Consider the following 26,012-nt stretch of genomic DNA (forward strand, 5'->3'; position numbering starts at 1 on the left):
CCAGGCTTATTCACAGTGAGAGACTGGGGCAAGGCGTGGAGGAAGGGAATGCCAAAGCAACGTCCTGTGATAAGACCATTCAAACCGAGTATTTTACACACAAATCCCACTACAGTACTTCTAACGACACTTCAAATTCACCTGTTGCAAAAAATACTATTTGAGAGAGGCAGGACATTAGACTTGGGCTTACTATATTATCAGACAAAAACAGTTAAGTTGCTTTTGTAATATAAACTTGTACCAACCACACTCAGAAAACAAGATGCTGGACTTCCGGCCAAGATGGAGGCATAGACTGACACGCTGTCTCCCTCTACAACTAAGAAGGATTACAGCTAATGCAAAACTAAAAATAATAAGTTCCTGAAAATAAAGCTACATGGAAGTCCAACGTATGAAGTCATAAACAAGTGGTGCTCATCCGGATGGGTAGGAAGTGCGAGCCCGTGGCTGAGAGAGATGGAACCGTGCTGGCGGTGAACAGCGGGACCCAGTAAGCAGACGCCTGTGTGGGGGGAAGAGAGAGGCACCTGGGGGCCGGCCCCGGCTGCAGACCGAATCCTTCGGCTCTCGATTCCAACGCCGGAGAGGGCGGACCCCGTTGGGAGGCGGCCCCGTTCGCCAGCGGAGAGTAACAGCAGGAATCCACCTTGGACCCCCGCCCCCACACAAAGCGCCACAGGGTGGTGAGAAAGGTCGCCAGGTTGTGACAAGCACACGGGGCTCCGCCCAATACAGCGTAGGGGGTGTGACAGCGCCCCGCCCAAGAAGGAAAGATAAACAAAATGGTCAGAATAGCAAAATTAATGATTGAAATACCAATCACACAGCTAACAAAAAACAAATAAAAGCCTTGACCAAGGAACAAATAGCGAATCTTTTGGAAGCTCAGTTTAGAGCTATAGTCATAAGGCAGCTTACAGACCTAACAGCAGGACTTAATCAAGACAGGGAAGGAATGAAGGCTAGTCCTGCTGAAATGAACAAAAATACATACAGACAAGTGGTGAGGAAGGGAAAGCCATGGATCAAACCAACAAATCGGAACACAGGGAGGGAACAAATAGTCAACCAGTGCAGCAAGAGGAAACGAAGAGTGAGGAATATGAGGAGAGGCTCAGAAACCTCTGGGACAGCTAATGAACATTTGGGTTATCTGATTGTGCCAGAGGGTGAAGAAGAATTAGAAATTTAAAAATTATGTGAAAAAATAATGAAGCAGAACTTCCCTAATTTGGGGAAGGAGGTGAACTAACAGGTCCAGGAAGCACAGAGAGTTCCGGATAGGCTGGAGCCAGGGAGGACCACACCAAGACACATTATCATCAAAATGTCAAAAATTAAAGAGAGAGAATCTTAAAAGCAGCAAGAGAGAAGAGAAGAATCATGTACAAAGGGGTCCCAATTAGACTATCAGCGGGTTTCTCAAAGGAGACTTTACAGGCAAGAAGGCACTGGCAAGAAATATTCAAAGTAATGAAAATCAAAAACCTACAACCATGATTGCTCTATCCAGTGAAGCTCTCATTCAGGATAGAAGGGCTGAGAAAAGTGTTTCCAGGACAAGGTAAGACTGAAGGAGTTTGTTAGGTCCAAACCACTGTTATATGAGATGTTAAAGGGACTTGTTTAGAAGAAGGAGGATCAGGACAATGAACATTAAAATGAAAACTGTATTACAACAACCAACAGCAGAAGCTAGGGAACTGAGGCAAGGGCAAACTGAGTAGGCAATGAGAAGGGAAAAAGAATTATAGGTATGGGGAACATACTGGGGAGAGGTCAGCAGGGAGGGGGAGGGGGGAAAGGGAGGGAGATGGTGCAGGAATTGGGAAGCATAGTGGGAGGGAGTGGAATAGACAGGAAGATGTTGAAAAGAACTATATGCAGAACCAATGGGCATGGACTAAGGGGGGAGGCAACTGGAGGGAGGGGGGAGCAGGGGGGAAGGAAATTGGGACAACTGTAACAGCATAATCAATAATAAAAAAAAACAAGATGCTGCTAGGGAAAACAATTAACCAAGAATCTTAATAAACACTAAAACCTTGCTGAAAGTATAAAAGATCGAAAAAAATGCATATACAATGCTGTACATAATAAGATGTCCATTCACCCTAGATTATAACATTTTATTTGTATAAACTCAATCAAAATCCCAATAGGGATTTAGGTATTAAAGTTCATTTTCAAGAATAAGTGTCCTAAAATAACCATCTTCTCCCCCACCGCCCACCCCTCCTCCCACCAAAACAACAAAATAAGGGGGGGTGGGGAGTGGCTTTCCCTATCACATACTAAAATAAAGCATCCAGCTTCAATAATTAAAGCAGTGGGGTACTGGAGCAGGAATAATAACTACTTGCAAAGTGTCAGGGGCTTATGCTACCAAAACATCCATCCATCTTTATTATCCCCTTTTCAGATGACAAAACCGAGGTCTAGGAAAATTAAGTAACTAGCCCAAGATCTTTTACGGTCAAGACAGGAGTCTGAACCCAGCAGATTCCAGGAGTCCCACCTATCTCACAAGAAAAATAGTAACATCCATTATCTACAGAGATCTATTAAGTCATTTTAAAAAAACCTTCCTAAATAACCTGCTATAAAAATGGACAAAGGATATTAACATGCAAGTGGCAAGTATTACATTTTAGGAAGTTCAACCTCACAAGTTCTTATTGAGGTTGAAAATCCTGACATTTAGAGATTGTTGGAACATGGGTACTCATACAAACTGTAGCAGTGTATATTTATATAGCAATTTTGGAAGGTAATCTGACATTAAAACATACAATTTGTATGCCCTTTCAGCAATTCCTCTCCTAGAATCAATTCCAAAGAAGCATTAAACATAAGTACAAAGTACCATGTATAAGATACTCACTGCAGCTTTTTCTATAACACTGAAATACTGGCAAGAACTTAACTGCTCACCAAGTATTAGATGGCACAAATCATTGTACATCCATGCTGCAGAATCGTACATAAAGAGTAAATCTGCAGGGACTGACACGAAAAGACGCTGATGACATATCATTAAAAAGGAAAAACAACAAGTCACAGAATATATAGATTTTTAACCCATTTGTTAAAAAAAGAAAAAGGATCTAAGAGAGAATAAGAAAATGTGAGAAAATGAGAAATAGGAATAAACATTTGTACACATATGTTGGAAAAATCATGTTTTTAAAGAGTCTAAAAGGATATGCACCAAACCACTAAGAGTGAATACTCTGGGGAAGGAAGTGGAATTAGGGCCTAGGAGTTCAAGGGAACTTTTACTTTTTACCCAAATTTACTGTCTTGTGTTCAGTCTTTAACTTATGTTTTTGGGTTTTTTTTTTTTTAAGCAAGGTGTATAAACCAGTGAAAACACTAAAAACCAACCAAAGAAAATAAAAGAGCAATAATTAGAAAATTACATATTAAGAACAACTACTAATACCTGTAAAGACTCAAAGCAACTGACACAATAAATTTTATTGTTTACTTAATAATAGGCTCTGGACAAGTGAAGACAATGGAGACAATGACAACATGTTTAAACTTCTATCACAAATTGAGCTGTTACAAATTTCCAGTGGTTCAACATATTAAAATGTAAAATATATAAAGAAAAAAAAAACAAGAAATATAAATATTCAGATTTTTGCAATACAATGCAATGTCTTTTTTAAAAAAACCTTTGCTGTATTTGTGTATTTAATTCTGACAGTAATTCAAAACACAAAATCACAAGTTTTACTACCCTTCCCCCAAATCTGGTACTGGGGATTGCAGTATTAGAGAAGTGTGCAAAAATAAAAACGGCTTTAGAGCTCAGAAACAAAGCATTTTCTGTATTTTAATGCACCAAGGTGCAAAAATTTCAATTTCAAAAAGCCAATCCTCGCTATATGCAAATAAAACAGATTTGACAACACTATAACCAAACCTGACATACTAAAAATGTGTGTGTGTGTACGTGCACGTGTGTACATACACACATATTTATGTGATATCTATTTTAGAAAAAAAAGATGCCTTGGTGAAATGCTTCTGAAAATATTCACTTGATGCACATTATGTACAAAACCTTCTATATAAAAAATTAAACTATTTTCAATGAAATTTCATGTGTACATCCCATCTGAAAACATGTCTACCTAACGGTTTGTCTGAAATCATGGCTAAGGCAGTTCTCTTTCCAAGGGCTCTCTTTTTCACCCACTCTACGTCACCAGTACTAATACAAATACTATACAGATGCAATCTGACACGCCTATGTGTTATTACTAGAGCTCTGTTAAAACGGGATAGTTTATTGTTGCTACAAATACTTTTATTGTCTTAAAATATATTGTTTCTCTATTCCAAATTAAGCACTTAAGACATTAAGAGGCTGATAAGCCACTCCATTTGGTGTTAGTATCAATAGCCCTATAAGAAAGAACTCTGTATTGGAATAGCTAGAAAAGTTTCCACTAAAGTCAGAGTGCATCCTTCACCTGCATAGAATCAATTTGACTTAAAGCTCTTTGCCCCAGAACATTAGTCTGGAGTTCAAATATGTTCTTGAAGGTTCATCTCAAATATGGAAAAACATCTCATATAGGCAATATGAGGACATGAAGGATAATAAGCTTTGTTAAAACCTGGTCAATGAGTTTTACAGCATTCCTCACTTCGAGCGGCTGTTAAAGGTAAAGGTCGAAAACGAAAATGGAAAAGACTAGGGGCAATGCAGTTGAGTAGATCAAATACCTACAACAGCAACCATTTCACTAAGTCTTCAAGCACATAACTGCAATAACCTGGCACCTCTAGCTCATCATTCTACAAGCACTAAGGATTTGAAGCTGCAAGGGTGAAAAAGGGATACCCTTAGAAAAGGGGAACAGTCTGAGGCAAAAGTTGTAGGTCTGTAAATACTTTATATGCACACACGATTGTGTGTACTATTCTGTATATATTTATATACATATTCACAAGATGCCCTGCAGTGTAGTTCAAAAGACCTTTATCAAGAAACCAACTGATTCTAGTGTAGGCCCTAGAGTTCATGCCATCTGTATAAGAAACACATGTGCATATGTTCAAATAATGTAAACTGTATCAACGAAAACATTGCTATTAACACTAGGTTAAATGTAGGTTTTACCAACCAGAGTAATCAGAACATCTCTTACACTGAGAATCAAAATAAAGAAAACTATACAGCTGGGGTTCAAATTCACAAGAAAAAAGATGTTTAGCATGGCAAATTAGAACAAAGTTCAAATTCCAGAGTAGGGAAAAATATCAAAACTTTAGAAATCTCCTAGGATGCAATTTAATTACTGCATCAATTTTAGAAAAATAGACTCGGAATAAACAATGCTGCAATGTATTCTCTTAACACACCAACCCATACGTTTATCTTTTTCCTCTTTTGTTTCCAGCTGGAGGTTTCTTCAACTGAAGGAGTTGTCCTCCTGTTCCAAAACCTGCAGAGGCAGGATTGGACACCCCAAATGTCAAACCAGCTGATGCCGTGATGCCAGGATTGCTGAAGTTAAACCCAGATGTACTTGAGCTGCCAAAGCCTTATGTTTAGGGAAAAGAATATTGATATCAGAAGATAAGTCGCAAAATCAAATATAAAAAATGGGGATGAGAGGTAAATTTCTAGCTGCAAGATAAGGTGATCTATAAAAACAGTTAAGTATCTTATGGCCCTAAATTTCTATCATTCAATTTTATAGGAAAATAATTTAGCAAACAACTAAGTGGCACCATTAGAGACAGAAGTTTAGTGATCCAGGCCAAAAGAGAAACTGACACAAATAACTGAAATCTCCCGAAGACTTCAGTTGCAAGGTACTTTCTGGGAATTCAGTACGCCAAGGCGCCTTCCTCCTCAGCCCTCCAGACACATTTTATCAACATGTTGAAGAGACTTCCACGACTTTGCAATTCTAAGGTCTCCAAGAAAACCACAACCCACAATTTTCAGGACAAGGAATTCACTGTACAGTAATACCTATTGTTTTGATTTTATAAGAGCTCTTGTGTAATTAAGATAAAGTACCATTACTATCTAGTTAACTAATATTAACATATTGTAATTCTGATGCCACATCTTACTCTGTTGGAACTGTTAATTTTAAACACTAATATTAAACAGAATTTCCTTAAAATTCCCTCAATTAGCATAATGTAATTGATATTACATCATTATTTCAGACATGGTTTTTATCCCTAAGCGTTGAACATTAAAACAAGTCATTATTTACAACTATAGAGAAAATGCAAAAGTAAATGGAATTTGGGATTTTCTACTAACGAGTCAAAAGATTACAGTATACCTATTTCAAAAACTAACAAAGAACTCAATTTTGAAATGGGACGTGATAACTAAAGAACATCTCTTTGGAAAAGAACTCATTCTTCTGAATGAATAATGATAAAAACTGGGTTAAAACTTAAAACACAATGGGTTCATTTTTATAATAATGAAGAAAATAGTTTAACAATGAAGCTAGCTTTGGGGTTCAAAGGAATCTCCGCTTAGTTAAGAGAGGATATAATTATTTATTTTATCAAACTAGTAATTGTTGTTAGAAATATTTTATAAATCTGACATTTAGCTTATGAGATAAAGCTATATGCTTCATCTACGGGATAGAAACTAAGTCAGGGATCTTCTCTGGATATTGGAAATAACAATACTTATACTTTTAAATTAAATACTTTGCGCCTTCAAGTTTGTCTGAAATTCAGGCTGAAACACACAAACCTGCACTAAGACTTCCTGAGGGTTTATTTGTTGTTCCAAATCCAAATGTGGAGGCCCCTGTGGTGCTGCATCCAAAACCAGAGCTAGTTCCAAATCCTAGTGGAAGGGCAATAGAGAAATATACAATGGCAGGTAAAACACAGGTTAAAGGATACTGACAAGTAAAACCCAAAATTACCAAAGGTCTAATAAATTCAGTGTTGAAAAACATGGCCTTATGAAGGAAATCTGTTATTTATTCCTTTGCATACGACTTCTGGAAGAACCAGATAAATTCTGAAATAAAACATTTATATGTATTTAGACTAAGTTGATGACCCATCAGTAATTTTTAAAGAACAAGGCCATCTAAAACAAGATCATTTAGTATTTTTCTCTTCTATATGAACTAGAAATTTTAGTGACCATTCAAGCATGATTTTAGTTGAACAGATATAAACATATCTACTTTGGGATATTTCATTTTGAAAAAAAGGCGGCTAAATTCATAATAAGCACAACATGCACAATAATTTAAACACAGAGCACTGCAAGGTGATTTTACTTTTTACTCAAACATTTTCACTTAAGAACTTTTACCACAGAAAAACTGCATAACTACATAATAATCAATCTACTCAGTAATACAGGATGGGGCAAAAATAGGTTTACAGTTGCTCCTATGGAAAATAATGTTATCATCAGTAAATAAAAATACAAGAATGAACTCTGTTTTGAGTACTAACAACTATAAACCTACTTTTGCCCCACCTTGTAGTAGGCTGTTGCTATAGCATCAGCCAACATAACAATGAGAAATTGGGAGTAGGAGCATCATGTTTTTTTCTTAATATCATATGCAACTTATATAAAAAATACTTTTTGCCATATAAAGTTCAAGAGGAGAATTTGCTAAGCACCTGAAGACTTGTTTTCACTCTCCTAAGAGTGTTTAAAAATAAAATTCAAGTTCTTCTTAGGTTACTTCACAACAGCTTTATCTAAAATATTGAGTTTCACAGTCTTATTGCCTCTAAGAAATATGGCAAACTGAATTACAGATCATAAGAATTTTGCTGTCATGATTCTAGTAATTCCTAATAGGGTCTACTATATTAAGTAAGCATAAAAGCTTATAAACTTCCTCTCTTATGATGATATATTTTAATGGAAATAATAAAACCTTATTATGACAATGTGCTCCATAAAACACAATTAACTTTCAATCATCCTCATCAGACAATTATGAATGCATTTTTATTTAGCTTGTTTTTGCAGACTTACCTTACTAATTAGTTAACTTTTGAAACTATTAAAATAAATTTAATTGCTTATGTATACAAATATGCATATAGGCAAATACGTCAAAAGTACTTAGGAATAAACAGAAGTTGAGTTGTTCAACATAATATAATAAAATTATTTCCCCATTTAATGTGTTTGTTTTCAGAAAAAGAAGATAATGATTAGGAGAATGTATATACAAAAGTAATTTGGACTCCAATCTGATTTTCAGACTACTAATTTTTTTAAAGTTAAATTTATTAAAACTAAGTAATTTTCAAGTTCATATTTTAGCATATTGCTTTGAATATAGGAACATCCCGACCACTTAATTTTATACTTTTTAATTTTCACTGTTCACAGATGAAATGATTTTTTAGGTTCTAAATCTAATACTATAAAGCACTGATTATGTTTGGAGAATTGGTTTTGCCAGATGGAAACTTAACTTCCAAAATAGTAGATCCTCTTAGAAATTTTTTACAGGCTATTATCAATTCAAATGTATAATAGTCCAATGCAATTATTAGAAAAGTTAAAGTGTAAAGTGTACCTCCAAGGTTTGAAGAACCTAAGCCACTTGATTGCAAGCCAGTGCCAATACCTGAGCCGAATGGCGTTCCAAAACTAACTCCCAGAGATGGCTGTGGCCCTGGTATAAAAAAAAAAATGGGAGGGGGAAAAAACAAATTTGCCTTACTCTTTCAAGATTAAAATTTAAGAAATTGTTTTTAAAATGAACAGTAATTAAACAAATTCTTTTGCTACTACTTAGTTTTCAGGATGTCTCCCCAGGCTAAGTTATCTGTCCCAACTGATTTACCTACCCTCCCCAATTTTTAAAATTAACTTGTTCACATTAGACAATTAAAAGCGGCTCACTGCATTGAAAGATGAATGTTAGTTTAACCTGCTTAATAATTTGAAATCTTTAATGTATTGTAAATTATAGTTCTTTTAGTTTTACTTCTAGAATGATTTTAGATCTCCCCACTTGTTTTCTGATAAAATTAGTCGGTGTAATCAGTAAAGGTTTTTACTTTTTCCGTTTTAAAACAAGCTCCTTACAGTTAGAGTCAAGTCTCAATTGAGCAAAAGAGACTGACGCTAACATGGCAAAACTATCATGTTACTTCATAAGTACCCAAAAAACTAGGCATGATTTCTTAATATGAAATATAAATGATATATGTACAATAAATAGATAAAAAACAAGACAATGTTTTATTTTATTAAATTTATTTTTCATTTTAAAGCAAATCAATTACACAGTAACATGACAATTCCAACTTGTTCACAAAAAGTGATAACTGAGTTCTATTGTTAAGCTCTGCTACATTACACCACTTATCACCTGATTAAATAAGATAGATAAGGAACATTTACAAAGGCACCGCTGTGTACCTTGACAGATTCAATACATTCAAGATTTCAATTCAGAAATTTCTTTCCAACATTTTGGAAAATGCACTCAGATGCAGAACAATTAGTCATCTTTTTCCCATTTATTACTTGAAAGATTTTGGCTGAGTTTGTTTGGCAAGAATAGCATCAAACCTGCCTCTCATTAACTACTTTTTTTTTTAAACTAAGCAGACTACAAAAATCTAAAAATCTCTCATTTGATAAATAATTTATGAAAATTATTCAATAAATTTCATAGTACAATCTTCAGTCTTGTCTTTTTCAAGCACAGTGATCAGTGCATCTCAAAGTTGAGGGATCTGCCAAAGTAATATACAGATTCAAATTTAAAATTTTCCAAGATTTCAAAGCCTTCAAGTTGTCCAATGAATGAGGTTTATATATTCAAAAGGTAGTGTAAATGATAAAGTATTAAAAAAAAAAAAAACCCTACATTTTGCTACACTGGGACAAAAACTGGACTTTTCCAATATAGCTTCTACCCAGAAAATAAAGAGTAAGAACTAATAGCAGCCAGAATTCTTATACTACTATTAAAAAATAAATTAAAAAATGATTTAAATTTTTACATCCAGTTTGAGATCAATTTGAGAATAAAATATCTGCCAAGCAGCTCTTTTGTAAAATGTTACTATAGGAAAGAGAAACTAAGCATTATTACTTTCTTATTTCTAACAAAAATAATATGTAGAAAACACATGTCCAGTTTCTTTAACACTGAGTGTCACATGTTAACAGGAGGCACTGCTGGTGGAAGACCCTAAAGAATAACGCACACCACAGCCCTCAGCCTTACAAGTCATAAGAGTTACTCAAATAACATGCTTTTTGTTGAGTGTGGGTCTATTTTGAAGAGCAACGCTAATCATCGATATTCAGGATATAGGTAATAAAGAACTCTAACGATGACAAGACTTTCCATTGCACAACAGGTACATGATATTTTGAGTTTTGTACCTTCACACAAACTCTGAAGGCAACATCATTTATAAAACTAGTAGGCAAATGTATAACATTTTTAATAGTAAAGACTCATGATAAATATCTCCCATGCCAAAGTATTAGCACATATATTACACTCTGGCCACCATATAAATTAGTTTCACTATTAGAAAGCAGAATCTAAACCCTTCAGGTAAAGTTACGTAAACAATTCAAGAAGTCTGTTTCAAAATCTTAATAGTCATTCAATGAGAGGCTCTTAGTTCCATAGATAAAACCAAGTTAGTAGTAATATATCCCAATGATTGCCCAAAGTGAAATCTTCATGTAGAGTAACATTTTACAAAAGTTACCATGTAATATATTAACACACAACAAAATCAAGTTTAATACTGTTAATTCATATTTTCCAGAATAAATTCTACCTTTTTAAAAGTAAAACTGCATTCACAGGAAAAGAACTAAAGTGCTAAAATTTTTTATAATTTTCAATGACCACGCATAATATCTAATGTAATTAATTAGTCTGGTTATTCCTAAGTCATATTTTAAAATAACATCTCTTAAAAAACAAAAATGCCTTTACCCCAATTTAAAAAATTTTACTTACTGATTTATTGAGGAATGTTCCTTTGGTTATTAAATACAACAAAATCACAAAACCACAAGAAACTAAAATGAAATATTTGAAGTTCCTATTTAACACTACACCCTAAATGTCCAAACCTACACTAAAAGCTGGAACGTAGGAATTCCTAACAAAACTTCCCAGCTCTCCTTAAAAACAGCAGCTAAGTCACACAAGTCTTATTATGTAAACATCAAGAACTTTTTTTTTTAAAGAAAGAAAGAAAGAGAGAAAGAAAGAAAGAAACATCAAGAACTTTTAAATGTCAAAACACAACAGCAAAAATTAAATCCCAGTGCCTCAGCTTAAAACAATCTACCCTGAATTAAAATCATACTGGGAAAAAAAAAACCCTAATGTATTTCTTAAGCTTTTTAAGAGGCTTCAGAAGCACTGGTGTGTGGACAAGTGTACTCACTCTCTACCAACATGTAATTTATCCATGTATTGATGCTTATTTCACGCATAAATAGCCTGCTGGTTTTTCATCAATACTCTTCAGCCTTCAGAAGCAATAATCACAAATCACAGGCCTAAGTTCTATATCTTCATCAAAAAACATGATCAAGAAGTCACTTAAGTGCATACCTGCACCTCCAAGAAAGACCACACAGAAACCACCTTCAGAAGGTACTGGTCTAAGAAGCTATCTCCTTTTTTATATTAGTGAAGTCAAGAATTCATATACAAAGAAAAACAAAATGACTCCAACAACTCAAATCTTGCACAGATCAACATGATATATGGAAATAGCACACACACTTTACCTAGCTTCCTCTAGATGGTCTTTAAAATCCATTACTGGTATTTTAAAAGATTTCAACAAAGCCACACAACATAAGGAATAAGTCACTGCATGATGCAATCAATGGAGATGTTTCTAAACAGGGTATAACTCATAAAATAAGTATGTATCTAAGAGACCTCATAAATCTTGCTATAGTAGTGACATGACTAAAATAACTAACATCTTAATGGGAACAGGCGTAAAAGAATGGACTATGGAGCCTATGAGACCTTTAGAAAAACAAAAGGAAAAAAGACATAATCCAAAACTGCTATTATGACTGTTTATACCTTCTCAGTTCTAAAAATTCATACAACTCAAAATGAAAACACTGTAAGACTGTTTAGGTTGATGAATTAAATTCCTGTTACCCAATTACAAAATCCTTACGTGGGTTTCAGAACTGCAGGCAACAGAGAAAGTAGTCAGTTTCCCCGAAACCTGACAAGAGTCACAGACAAAATTAAAGCATGTGAGCAAAAGGCTCCTCAACTTGATTACTCTAAATTAAACTATATTCTCCATCACCATGGAGAACAAAGATAATACCTATACTGTTTACCTTTGTATCCCCAGAATCTAGCACATAGTAGGCACTCATATTTATAGAATGAACATGTATGCCCATAAGTCCAAAATACACGAGTGAAAACCTACAAACATCTATTAAAATGAAAATCATTTTTTAAAAAGATTTTATTTATTTTTAGAGAGAGGGGCAGGGAGGGAGAAAGGAGAGAAACATCAATGTGTTGATGCCTCTTACATGCCCCCAACTGGGGACCTGGTCTGCAACCCAGGTATGTGCCCTGACTGGGAATCAAACCTGCTACCCTTTGGTTCACAGGCTGGCACTCAATCCACTGAGCCACACCAGCCAGGGCAGGATGAAAATCTCTTATGGACAAGGAAAATTTAACCAAACCCATGGTTATTTTAGGATTGATATTGGCTCTAAAAAGTATAATAGTCCTATAGTTGGTCTGATTAATTGGCTAGACAATCATGAGAACTGAGAATCATAATTATGGGATTGATAGGGATTCAATCCCAAAATGACTTTTTTCTCCATAATTTGAGAACAGAATTCTATACTCCAGCCAGCTAGAGAACTACTATACAGTGCTTATTTGAGCCACTATTCACATGGGTCCAGCCATGGAATGTGGAGGATTTGGCATAGATCCATCAGCAGCCATTTACTGATGGGAAGTCAATTCTGTCATCTCCAAACGCGGAAAAGCAATTTTTTAAACCGCTAATAGTGAGAAACAGAGAATGCTTCCTCCTGGTGGAGGCAGCCTGAATGCAATCTAAGTATGTCTCTTTTTTCCTTTTTTTGTGCTATAATTTACTACTGGACTATATGGAACTTTTGCAAGGACACATACATGCCGTAGAAAAGTAAGCATTATTCAAAAATGTATGAATGACTAAAATAAAATCAATATCTGTTAAGCTATATTTTTCTATGTCAAACTTTAAGCCTGAAAAAAAGGAACTTCAGGAGAAAAAGACAAGTAATAACCTCTGGAAGACACAGAACCAAATTAAACACTGCAGAACTCACCACAAGTATGTTTCTCTCATGAGAAGCAGAATTAAACCAAGGACTAAAATTATCTGCTTTCCAGTATCTCATCAATGATTTTCATCTGCTCAATTTTCCACTTCATACTTCTTAATGTTCAATCCAGAGAATCTCAAAACATCTTTTTCCTGTTCTTGCTACTGCTGTTTATTTTGAAAAGGAATAAATAAGTCTAACCATGCATTTTCTTCCAAATTTGGTTTAGAGGGACTGTACTCTTTCTTGTAATTATACATACAACAAAACTATTTATCTTCAACACACCTTGAGTCTATAAAAACATACTTCATCCTGAATGTCAGTATTCTGTAATCACTGTGTATGAGGAAACAATGCACCATCTATCAGTATCATACATAAAAATGCAATGTATGGCTGGATTATCTGACTTTAAAACAATAAATGATACAATCACAATTTTAGAATCTGTTTCTCTTAAATGTAATTCAGTAGTGAAACACCATGTTCTAAGGGGCATTTATAGCAATACAGCAAATAACATTACGTAAATTCACAATATTCAATATCCCATTGGTATATAATTATTGCTAAGACTACCCTGCATTTTTTATCAGGTATGTTTATAATTGTGTCCATCACGATTTTTAGATTGCATTGGAACAGCTATTCATAGAAATTTCTTCAGTGCTAACACGAGGAAGACTTATAAAAATGCACATAAATGTTTTGCATTTTAACAGTAAGAAGCTATAACTTGAATGCATTCAGACCTGTAGCAGGCTGTTGCTGCTGTGTAAGAGTTGCAGCCATGGCAACGGCTGCTGCGTTTGGAATGTTGCTGAAAGGGGTAGGTCCAGTAGTGACTCTGGGGGCATTCTGCCATTTCTTGGCTTCTGCTCGCCTGGCTTCAAACACATCTACAGCATCTCCCAAGAACATTTTTCTGTAGCCAAGGTACTGTTCCTTGAGTACCTATTAAAAAAAAAAAAAGTTTATCAAGTTCTGTGTTGACTTTGATAATATGTGAATGAAAACAGATCGAATACAACGCCAATATTATGCATTCCATCTAAATTACAAATTAGAGGGCTAGTAATGCATGGTATCAGAAGTTATGAGCTTGAGAGTTCTATCACACCTATGAACAATTTAGTCCCAATTTTTGTCATGTCTTTACAATAAACTGCCTAAAATATTCTGGCTTTGTGAAGCCCTCTTTAAAATGAATCAGCTAAGCTTTAATTCTTTTTTTTTTTTTAAATCCTCTCCGGATGTTTATTGATTTTAGAGAGAGATGAAGGGAGAGAGTGGGAAAGAGATGAAAAGGGGAAAGGGGGTGGGTGGGGAGAGAGAGAAACATCGATCTCTTACCTCCCGTACTCTCCCCAACCAGGGATCAAATCTGCAACTTAGACATGGGCCCTGATGGAAAATCAAACCCACAACCAAGATGATGCTCTAACCGAGCCCACCGGGAAAGTTAGCTAAGCTTTAAGACAAGCAGAACAATATCAAAAATTTCATTTTATTTTATTTTTTAGATTTTATTTATTCATTTGTAGAGAGGAGGAGGGAGAAAAGGAGGGAGAGAAACATCAGTGTGTGGTTGCTTCTCGTACACCCCCAACTGGGGTCTTGGCCCATAACCCAGGCATGTGCCATAACTGGGAATTGAACTGGCAACCTTTTGGTTTGCAGGCCGGCACTCAACCTACTGAGCCACACCAGCCAGGGCTGAAATTCCATTTTAAATATTCCAGCTTTTCATGAAATTCTCCCCTCCAATGCCTTAACCTTTTGATAAAATTTAGATTCAAGAAGCACTAAATACATATATTTTTAAATACTTTTTAAAAGTCTTGGGTGACACACATTAAAATAAGATGTTCCTCAGCAGAGAGAGCATGGATGGTAAAAAAGGGGCCTTTACTGTATCATTATTGTTTGACTATTTTGCAGTGAGAATGTCTGGGCTGGTTCACCCAAGGCAACATCTGCCTTGATTACAGACCATTAATAGAAATGATATTTTCATACCCAAATTATTAAATACCTTAATTGCAGGCCTAATTTCAACCAGTTTTAAACCTTTTTTTTTTTTTTTTCATTGCTTTTAGAGAAAGAGGAAGGAGGCAGGAGAAGGGAGGAGAGAGAAACATCGATGTGAGAGAGAAACAACTGGCTGCCTCCTGTACATGCCCCAACCAGGGAGCAAATCTGCAGTCTTCTGGTGTACAAGACGACGCTCCAACCAGAGACATACCGGCCAGGGATGTTTTAAACCACTTTTTTGAAAAGATGTAGAATTTTCGTATTTCCCTTTTGTTCTGAGCAGAAATTAATAAAATTTAGGCTTTTTGATTGTAACAGGTAGAGCACTTACAACTTTTACTGTTATTTATAGTATTTAAAAGCTATCATCTCCTTTGTGTGAATGTCAGCACTTGATATTCCAGTTTCAAATTTTCCTACCTCTATAATGTACTAAAGTGGGCCTGCCAACTGAAAATTGGGAAAAATGCAGTCAGAATCAGGGTATGTGGCATCAGAAAAGCAAATCTTTTTAGAACTCATCTCCCCCAAGTTCATCATTCCCTTTTCTGTGTAGTTATTTGCACATATCCACAATGTTTATCATCAGTATCCCATAAACTTTAGTTCTACTTCAAATACTCAGAAATAATGACCTGCCTTAAGAGACTTAAAAAGGATAATTAGTTTTAAAAAACCTGACATTCATCATGATTTGTGTAATTCATAGTTAATATCAAACTTTGTTAATATCATTGAGCCTGGCTGGATCAGGTAGTTTAAGGCTGTTTCAACAGAATATCTCATGAAAACATTACAAACAAAAACAAAAACATCTCTTATGAGATTTCTATAAAGCAGACAAGTCTGGAAATCTAAATGCAGCTGAAAATAAATGGCAACAAAGCAAATCTGACTATGGAAAATCCTTTGGTTCTTAGGAATGTGTATTAAAAAAAAAAAAAAGGAGTAGGTAAAAATTTCATGTAAAGTTTATCCAATATGATCTGGGCGGTTTTGTGTGAATCTCTGTCTCATTGTTTTATGGTCATAAAAGAGTTGTTTTCAAACCAGAGAGAAGAACCTGCCATTGAAAAAGCACATCTATATTTACAAATGACAAATCTGAGATTTGCTTTAAAATACCCCAGGGGAAGAAGTATCTCTGTGTGGAGAATTGATAAAACAAGATCAACTGAAGTTGGGTGGCATGTAACTGAACATTCATTAAAATAGTACTCCACTTTTGTGTATACTTAAAAAGTTTCAAATATAAATTAAGAAAAAAAAGACATCTGAACAACACAGATTTCAAAGTGACAACAAAGAATCATTTTTTAGCACTTTTTAAAAAACTTAATATTTATTACAGACATAAATTCTTTTTCATTGCTTTTAGAGAGAAGGGAGAGAAACAAATATCAATTGGTCGCCTCCCATACATGCCCAGATGGGGGATCAAACACACAACCTGGGTATGTGTCCCAGCTAGGAATTAAACCTACAACCTTTCAGATAAGGGCTGATGCTCCAACTGAGCCAGGGCTAGACATAAAAATTAAGAATATTTAATAAAATCCTTCCTTTAAAATGAAATTATTTTAAAGATTTGGTTTAGAATTTTAAATCTTTTAAACCAAAAGGTCTAAAGTGTGCCATCACTTCAAAAATAATATAATTTAAATGGTTAACTTTTTAAAAAATTCTGTTACTATACATCAAATTAAAATAAAAATGAAAATATTGGTAATCTCTATTTCATACAGTTAATTTATTTAAACTCAGATTTGGGGGCTTTAAATTTTAAAGATTTTTTTAATCGAATTTAACGCCAAGAAATAATTCAATTATATTTTCTTGGTTAGTTGGTAAAAGTGCATTTATATTTACTATTTCACTTAAATTTTAAAGAGTAACATTACACGAGGTTCAATATATGCAGTCACAGGTTATTTTATTTATAATATTTCATAAACAAATTGTTGCCTATATTTAGAAGGAACAAATGGAAGCAAGTTTTTTTTTTAAATGCAGTGGCTAATAAACATTTAAGATATAGATAAAATTAAAGCAGTACAAAATAACTTTGCTACTAAAAATGTTTATATTCTGTTGTGCTGTTTATATTAGTAAAGAGATGGAAACAAATTAAATGACAAAAGAGAATGGGTTAAAGAAACTGCACATATACATAATAAAATCCTATGTAAATACTAAAACTGATGTTGAAGAAATTTATATGAACATGGAAAGTTGTCCACAATGTACTGTTACCTGGATCTTTTTAAAAAGAATAGCTATTATCCATAGTTGCATTTGGGCATGATTATGGATTGTCTTTTTCACTTATATGTAATTTCAGTTCCTTCTGTAATAAAACATGAATTCTTTTGTCCCACAAATGAACAAATACTTCACTTGGATCTAGATATCCAGAGACAAATTGACGATAAAAACTTACCTTTACATTTTCATGAATAGATTGAAGTTGTGCAGCTAAAGCTACAAATGTTTGATAAATTTTCTGCATAGCCATTGACAAATCTATAAGAGAAAATTATATTATTACACATACATATATATTAACACAATCAACATTTGTTTTTTATTACTTGAGTCCAATTTGTGGTACAGTTCATGTGTAGGAGGAAAAACTATCCCAGTATTTCCACAGATAAAAGAAGAAAGCAGTGAGCAGACTAAGAGAAGGATGTCTACATCAGGAATCTGGGGAAGGGTGGAGTTCCTAAGATTTCTGCCTTTGTTAACATAGTAACGATTCATAATAAAGCATTTAAAACTTACAGGTAATAAAGATCTAATCAAAGACTTTTAAGGAAATTTTCTTATGGAAGCTAAGGCAATTACTAGTAGTTATTTAGAATATCTACTATATAAAAATAGCTTACCCTCTCTCCTATCAAAAAACCCAGCACTATCAAAAAAAAAAGAAAGAAAGAAAGAAGAAAACAATTACCATAGAAGCCATTTTACCTTGAGGAGCTATATGTGAATTATTTGCTTGAGTAGCAAGGTGGTTTTCTAGTTCTTCAATCTGCTGTCTGTACTGCTGAAGCTGTACCTCAAACTGCTGAACCAAGATTCTGAAGTAGCTATATAAAAACAAAGTCAGATCAAACTTTAAAAACATTATTTTCTTTATATTCAAAATACCAAATAAATAAATTAATATAAATCTCCATTTAGTAGGGCCTTTGAGTAGTGTGATGACATAATGTATCTTTTAGTGGTGCAGGCACTACTGAAACAAAAACTCAAACTCGTAAATTATAAGGTATCAAAAATAGATGCATATCCTTACTCCAATCCCCATCACAATTAAGGGATAATCTAGAAAGTAACAATATTCTTCAAAAGTATCAAGATCATCAAAGACAAGAAAAGACAGTAACTGTTACAGGCTAGAAGAGATTAAGTAGCAGTAACAACTAAATGCAATGTGAACTGGATCCCAGAGTTAGTGGAAAAGAGGTTGCTGGAACCAAAAAACGCACATTAGTGAAAAATGTAAAATTCAAATAAGCTATGTACTTTGGTTAATTATTTATGCCAATGTTAATTTCCTGTTCTTGATAATTATACTATGATTATGCAATATGTTAGCAATAAGGAGACCAGAGTAAGAAAAAAAAGGAAATTCTTTATCATTTTTGCCACTTTTGTGCTAAGTCTAAAATAAAGTTTTTAAAAAGGTCAACTGTTAACCAGAATTTATAACCAAATACTTAAAAGTTCTTATCTTTATAATCTGAAATACCATTTACAACCTGAAAACACTATAGTGTACTATAGAACAATCATGTAATTACTGCTGTTCTGATAAATCTAATTAGAGAATGATGGAAAGATAAAAAGGTACCTTGGATAGCACGCAAAGCAGTCTAAACATTACTCTACATGAAATGGGGAACTGTGAAAGCTTTTCGCAATGCAAAATTACACAATTCAAACCATTTCAAAACTACCTCTGATAGCAGAACAATAAAAAGATACAAGGATAAAATACTAGAGAAAGTCCAGAAAGTAGGTATATCCTATGCTAATCTAAATAAGGTAACAGAAATATCACTGTCATTGTTAATTTCCTGATTTTGATAAGTACTTAGGCATAAAGGTATCATGTCTGCAAATAACTCAAGCTATTCAGGGGAAAAAAATGTATATACAGAAAACAAGGAATAGAAATAGAAAAATGTTAACATGTAGGGAATCTAGATAAAGAGACACATGGGAATTCTTTGTTTTATTCTTAAAACTTTTCTGTAAGTCTGAAATCATATCAAAATAAAAATTTTGAAGAAAAAAAAGTTAAGAGACCAGGAGCCAAACAGACTTCTACCACTCAGAAGCACAGGAGTTCACCTCTTCATGCCTCAGGCTCCTCTCTCTAGGATGGGAGTAGTACACGCTGTGCGCTGTAGAAGTTTTGTGGGAAATGAGGTAAAGCATGTCAAGTGCTAAGCACACCGCTTGGCATATGGTAAGCATCTGATAAATGTTAGCTATTATTATCTCTAGCAACACAAAAAGATAAAAAAAGAAGGTAAGATATACATCACATGTATGGTTACTACATGAATATACAAAGCTGAGTGATGAGATTACAGGTGTATTTTTTAATTTTAATTATATTTTATAATTTTTCTTCTTACAGATTTATTACCTATATAAATAAAAGCTATGCAAATAAGTAAAAGTTAAACTGCATTTAGTATGCACTGTTTCAAAAAGGGACTATCATAAAATTATTTTTAAATAAAAAGTCCTAATGGGTAAAATATAAATTCCTACTAAAAAAAATACAACAGACCCCACAGATGATATGTAAATGAAGAGTAATGGAATAAAAGTTAAAAGCTAGTTTTTAACCTTTGCTTACCCTTCAATAAAATGGGGACAATAAACTACCCTCTTAGGGTTACCATGAAAATTAAATTTAAAAATCCACCCAGGCTTGCTACTAGTAAACTAAAAACTCTTAGCCTGTATATTGTTTTTACCGTTCTGCTTTTTTAAAGTAAGAAACATTTATTTTAAAAATTTCTGTAACTTACTCAGCAGGAGCTGCATTTTCATGTTGGAGTCCAGGTGGTGTTTTCTGGGTTCTTAAAGCTATTTCAGCATTCTTTAACTCCTAATATACCGGAGGTTTAAAAAAGAAAGAAAAAAAAAAAGGCCAATTAAAAGTTAGACTAAAAGTTCCAACTACCTCTGGTTTGAAACTTCAAATGATGTCATTCTTGCATTCTTGGAGGTTCTTGCTGTGAGAACATAGTACAAATGAAGCTGATTTACAAGTGCTAAAACCTCATTCCAAAGAAGACAAACTACACTTTTAACAAACTTTATGATACATTTATAAGGGACTGCTGATCTATTTTAAAAACTATGAATTTCTGTAGGTCTCATGAATTTAATTTATCCACAGAAACAGACTACACTATGTAAAAACCTTTAATATAAACATAGAAAACAGTACTGTAAAAAAGCAATAATGTTGAGGCTGATGACAGCAGCCGTTAGCAGCCTGGGTATTTATTATGTACCAGGCACTATGCTGAAGGCTTTACTTATATTATCATGGTTAATCCTCAGTAATAACCCTATAATGTAGATAATGTTTCCCTAGTTACAAATGAAAAAGATAAAGAGTTAGAGACATTAAGTAATTTGCCCCAAGCCACGTGACTCTAAGACCTGAGAATTAAACGAAGGAAGCCCATTTTTTTATACCTCATAGACTCAACCATTCTTAAATCACCTTTAACTGTTCCTCAATGCCATTTCTATTTTCTAGTCAATTGTTTTTCAAGGATGATCTTCTGTTTTAATCCCTTATATTTCACTGCCTTTTCAACTTCTACTTAAATTTCCCTTATTAAAAAAAAAAAAAAAAAAAGTATCTTACTTTAACCTTTATATTCCCCGTGGCAAGCTCTTGCCTTCATTTTAATGTTAAAACTGTTAGGTGTCTTAACTGTTCTTTCCACTTCCTTCTCATTCTTCAGCTCAGGTTTCTATCCTGACTCCAGTACAAACGCACTATTCAAACTCTGACCCTGGCCTACTTCTCTGAGCATTGACTCTTGCCAGGCCCAGATTCATACCCAAGTGTTCTTAATAGTTAACTGTTTGTAGATGCTCACACTTTCCTATTTCATGCTCCCATGCCATCTTTCTTCCCTGCCTGGGGAAGACCTAAGTATGTTTCAAGAACCAACACAACGATACCCTACTCTAAAAAGATGATAAGAGTGCCCACTTGAGCCCCTGTGCTTCATCATACCTTGTACTGACATATACTACCTGACAGATTTAACTCACTCTCCCTAGAATACTGTGTTTTGATCCAAAATGCCTGTTGAAGTGCTCTGTGTATAACAGATACTTAAAAATGTTCACTCAGTACATAAGACTCAGGAATGACTTCAACAAACCATTTGAAACTCTTCCTACGTCCCCCAAAACTTTAACCACCCTACTTATTTAAACTCTTAAGTTTCGTACCCCCCAAAAAGGATGTATATAAAAAGTTTTGCTTCCATAAGGTTCTGGTCTACACAATCACAACACTGCTCCTCACCTCAGGATTGTTCGTATTTCCCAGGAGAGCTTTCTCTGAAAAAAAGGTTTTGGTTTAAATAAGATTGATAACTACTTTACTAATGGAGCCAGAACGTTTTTTTCAATTGGTAATCCACTAGACTGCAGGTAGAACACTAATTCCTGTATATTGGAAATAAGAATAATCTTAGATCAAATTTCTTCGATATTGTCCATAAATTTTTCTAAACTCCACTCAAATGATTTTTTTCCTTAGGTAAACTTTTGACTTATACCTTCATTTGTTACCTTTATACTGTACCCAATCTTTATTATTTCATTTACCCCACTAGACTTTTAGTACCTTTGGAGTTGTCTTTTTACCTCTAAAAAATATTAACAAAGTATGGTATAAAACGGGCATCATTACAATGAATCCCATTATAGCGTTCATTCTCTTCTTAAATTGGCCTCCTCTCTCTCTTTGCTAATGACCTATATAATTTCCATGTAATTTCATTATTTTACATATGAAATTTATAATTTTATGTAATGTTTAATCAGTCTAAATATTTTTCTTCTAGAAAGTACATAATTGATGATACAAACAGAAAGAATAAGTGGGAATACCTTTCAAATTTAACCAAAGAATTTGTGAGTAGGAAATCCGAAAGAAAATATAATTTCTGAATCCCCTTTAAACATCATAGTTTCGCTATTTTTATTAAAAACATCAAGGATTTCCAAATTGTTGATTTAAAGACACATAAGCTGGTACAAACTTCCAGTTATAAAATAAGTACTGGAAATGTACTGTACAGCAGTGACTACAGTTAATAATACTATACTCTATCTGAAAATTGCTTAGAAAGTAGATCTTAAAAGTTCTCATTACAAGGTGAAAAAAACATTTTTAACTATTCGTGATGATGAATGTTAGCTAGACCTATTGTGGTAATCATTTTGCAATATATACAAATACTCAATCACTACACTGTACACCTCAAACAAATATTCTATGTCAATTATATTGCATTTTAAAAAGGACATGTACCTTTAAATTTTTCTTAAAATATTATCACTTCATTTATAAAGAACATAGCTCTTTGATAAGCTCACATTAAAAAATATCTACATTATATCTTCTATATACAGGTGTGGGCAAAGGTACGCTTACTTACATTACGAATAAATATTACAATAATAAATAATAATACAAGAATAAATTCTGTGTTTCGTGTACTTTTGCCCACCCCCATTATTGTGTATATTATACCATACGACAAAAACCAAGTAGACATAAGTGATAGAAGATACTAGCATCCATACCATTTTTATTAACTAAGACCTAAGACTTGCAAGTCATCAGGAGAATGTAATATCTTTTAATATCTTAAGATTTCATCTTAATTTTTATTTAATAACTGAGAGATTAAAAAGACATCTTTTTCTGTCTAGCTGCTTTCCTCTTGTGTAACAATTATGCCAGCAGTCACTTTTAGGAAACAAAGCAGTTAGTAGAATAAGCTCTAGAGTTACATTATCAGGGTCTGAATCCAAGCTCTCTGCCTGTTTTCTTATTTATAAAATGAGGTTAATAATAGTAGCTACCACATAGGGCTGTAGTGAAAACCCCAGTTTAGGGTTAATATATATAAACTGCTTAGAACACGGCCTCATCCATAGTAAGCACCAGATAAAAACTTGTAACTGCTATTACTATACCGATTTAACACTATATGAGCTATCTGGTTTTCTTAGTAGTATGGCTATATCAAACTTTATAATTTAAAAAAGACCTATTTCCATTCGAAACACACACACACACACACACACACACAAATGCTATGATAAAATGACTTTAAATTAGTTTACCTGAGCGGTTTCTATTTTCAATTTGTCAATATTGAGAGTGTTTCTTTGTAATCCACTGGCAGCCAATGACAGAAGCTGCTTCAGAGCTTTAATATCTTCTTGTACTTTAAGCATTGCTTTTGAAGACATTCTACTAATTTCTTCTTGGACCTGTTTTTGTTCCTTCACGAATTTCCTTAAAAAAAATAAAAACTGAGTTTTTAAAAAAACACACCTTTGATTTCCTACAGGAAAAAAGTACATTTACAATAGAATGGGCAGAGTCCAAGTGTCTCAAGAAGCAAAAACTAAAAACTCACCTACAGTTCACATGCTTTTTAACAATATGGCAGTAACAGAATTTTAATTCCTGTTGTCCTGCTTTCACTCTAGTTTCTAGAAGCATTAAATTTTAACCCAAATTAAAATGTTTAGGAAGAAGAGATGTTCCCCCTAAAATATACTTTTGCATTCAAGTATGATTTACTTAATTATACTTGACACACTTACTGGAGATTTTCAACATCCTGGCAGATGACAGGAGGTAGATTTTCATCCTTCAGGGCTTTACTATCCCTAAGAAAAAATGCCACAGATGTATTAAAACCACTGAGATTATAAAAAGGTAAACAGTTGAGTTTTACTAGAATATGTGTTATGATACAAGAAAATAAAGCAAATATTCTCCATTTATAGCTTTCTTGGATGATTTCAAAGTTCTTTATAAAGAACAATAAATTTCATTTTCTAAGATGATTGGCATCTATGTAAATGCATTTGACTAAATGTTTACAGGGGGAAAAAAGAGAAAATACTACAGATTGCATGAGATACTGAACTAAATTCCTCCTGACTCAAAAATTCTCTGACATTTTATTCAGTTCAAAAAAACATGAAAGTATTCATTAAAGTCTGCAAAACTTCTCATAATGAAATGCTTACAATATTTTATTAATTATTTTATAACTTCAGTATCTTCTTTAACAAAGTAGACCTAGGGAATCAAATATTTAATGAAAGCAGGAATAAGTGAAATTTGGAAGGCTGTAATGGAATCATGACTTAGACTTCAATCACAGACACGCTACACACTTCCTGGATAATAACACTAGGCAAATCTCAGTCTCTCTCAGCTTCCTCATTTATGTAACAGGACTAAAATACACACAAGATATTTGGGAAATGTGAACTTGATCATTTATTTACAAATGCTTTCTTCAACATAACACAAATTACGTGAGAAAATATAAAAATAATAATCTTCAAACACATGATATATATGGAGGTTATTATTTTTCTTCATCCTCAAAAAACAAATGACTATTACTGGTCATAGTAATTTATATATCTAAAATAGGTACACACACATATATTATTTTCATTTATATCTATAAAAGGTATTTCAAGAGTAAAGTTCCATGAATTGTTCAATATTTATTAAGTAAAAAAAAAAATCGCTTCTTGGCTTTGACTAAGATCAAGTGTAGTATCTGTTCTTAGCTTAATAAGTCAAAAAGTATTATATATATATTTGTATATATTTGTATTACACGGGGTAAAGCCAATCACTTCCTAGAAAGAACTGGTTAAAAATTTTCTTAACGATTAAAAATTAAAAGACCTGACCTTTCATAATCTTTCTAGAGCACATTTATTATTTTATTTTTGACAAGGACTGGTTAAAAATTTTTTTTCTAAATGCCTAAATGGGTTCCATGTACTTCCATCCACACGATCTGCCTTTAATTTAATAAATAAAACTTTCATTAGACTATTTAAAAGTTAAATTGTAAACTTACTCTGGTCTTGTTCCTGCTTTATCACCTAGAAAATTCAAGAAGTTTCGTGTAAAATTAGGTAATTTAACAATGTACTGCAAATACAAGCTTTAAGTTACTGCAAACTAAGGTATAAATAGAAACTTAAGCATTTCTTAGACTGCCCCTTAAACATCATGACTTGTCACAAACTCCAAACACAGCAAGTTATGGAGACATATTTATGCACATAAAAAGTTATGTAACTGATTTTCATCTATTTATTTCAAGAGCAAGAATCTTCCTTAATAAGTCAGAGAGAGTAAGACAAATACCGTATGATTTCACTTATATGTGAAAGTTAAAAACTTTTAAAACAAACTAGAAACACACTCATAAATACAGAAAATAGACTGACATCTGGCAAAGGGAAGGGGGTTGGGTGA

General features: G+C 33.6%; 1 protein-coding gene and 1 pseudogene across 4 annotated transcripts in view; one reads left to right on the forward strand and one right to left on the reverse strand.

The window, feature by feature from the left end:
- NUP58 (nucleoporin 58) overlaps positions 1-26,012 on the reverse strand; it is a 63,175-nt gene that overhangs the window by 17,812 nt on the left and 19,351 nt on the right. Inside the window, exons 6-15 of one of the 4 annotated variants that reach the window (XM_090273782.1) lie at positions 25,609-25,633; positions 24,320-24,385; positions 23,831-24,005; positions 20,467-20,546; positions 18,386-18,504; positions 17,853-17,935; positions 14,131-14,332; positions 8,580-8,678; positions 6,764-6,859; positions 5,399-5,570 (exon numbers count right to left, since the gene is read on the reverse strand). In XM_090273782.1, coding sequence (XP_090129908.1) covers positions 5,401-5,570; positions 6,764-6,859; positions 8,580-8,678; positions 14,131-14,332; positions 17,853-17,935; positions 18,386-18,504; positions 20,467-20,546; positions 23,831-24,005; positions 24,320-24,385; positions 25,609-25,633 — 1,115 coding nt within the window. In that variant the 3' untranslated portion in view covers positions 5,399-5,400. Of the gene's footprint in view, positions 1-3,468; positions 5,571-6,763; positions 6,860-8,579; positions 8,679-9,279; positions 9,751-14,130; positions 14,333-17,852; positions 17,936-18,385; positions 18,505-20,466; positions 20,547-23,830; positions 24,006-24,319; positions 24,386-25,608; positions 25,634-26,012 lie in introns of those variants that run through there. The other 3 variants (XM_090273781.1, XM_090273783.1, XM_090273784.1) reach the window with 3 other exon arrangements.
- Positions 25,263-25,383, forward strand: LOC150012454 (U2 spliceosomal RNA; annotated as a pseudogene).

The sequence above is a fragment of the Furipterus horrens genome, unplaced genomic scaffold (genome assembly GCF_987537825.1).
Source record: "Furipterus horrens unplaced genomic scaffold, mFurHor1.1.pri manual_scaffold_4, whole genome shotgun sequence".
In the NCBI taxonomy this organism is placed as follows: Eukaryota; Metazoa; Chordata; class Mammalia; order Chiroptera; family Furipteridae; genus Furipterus; species Furipterus horrens.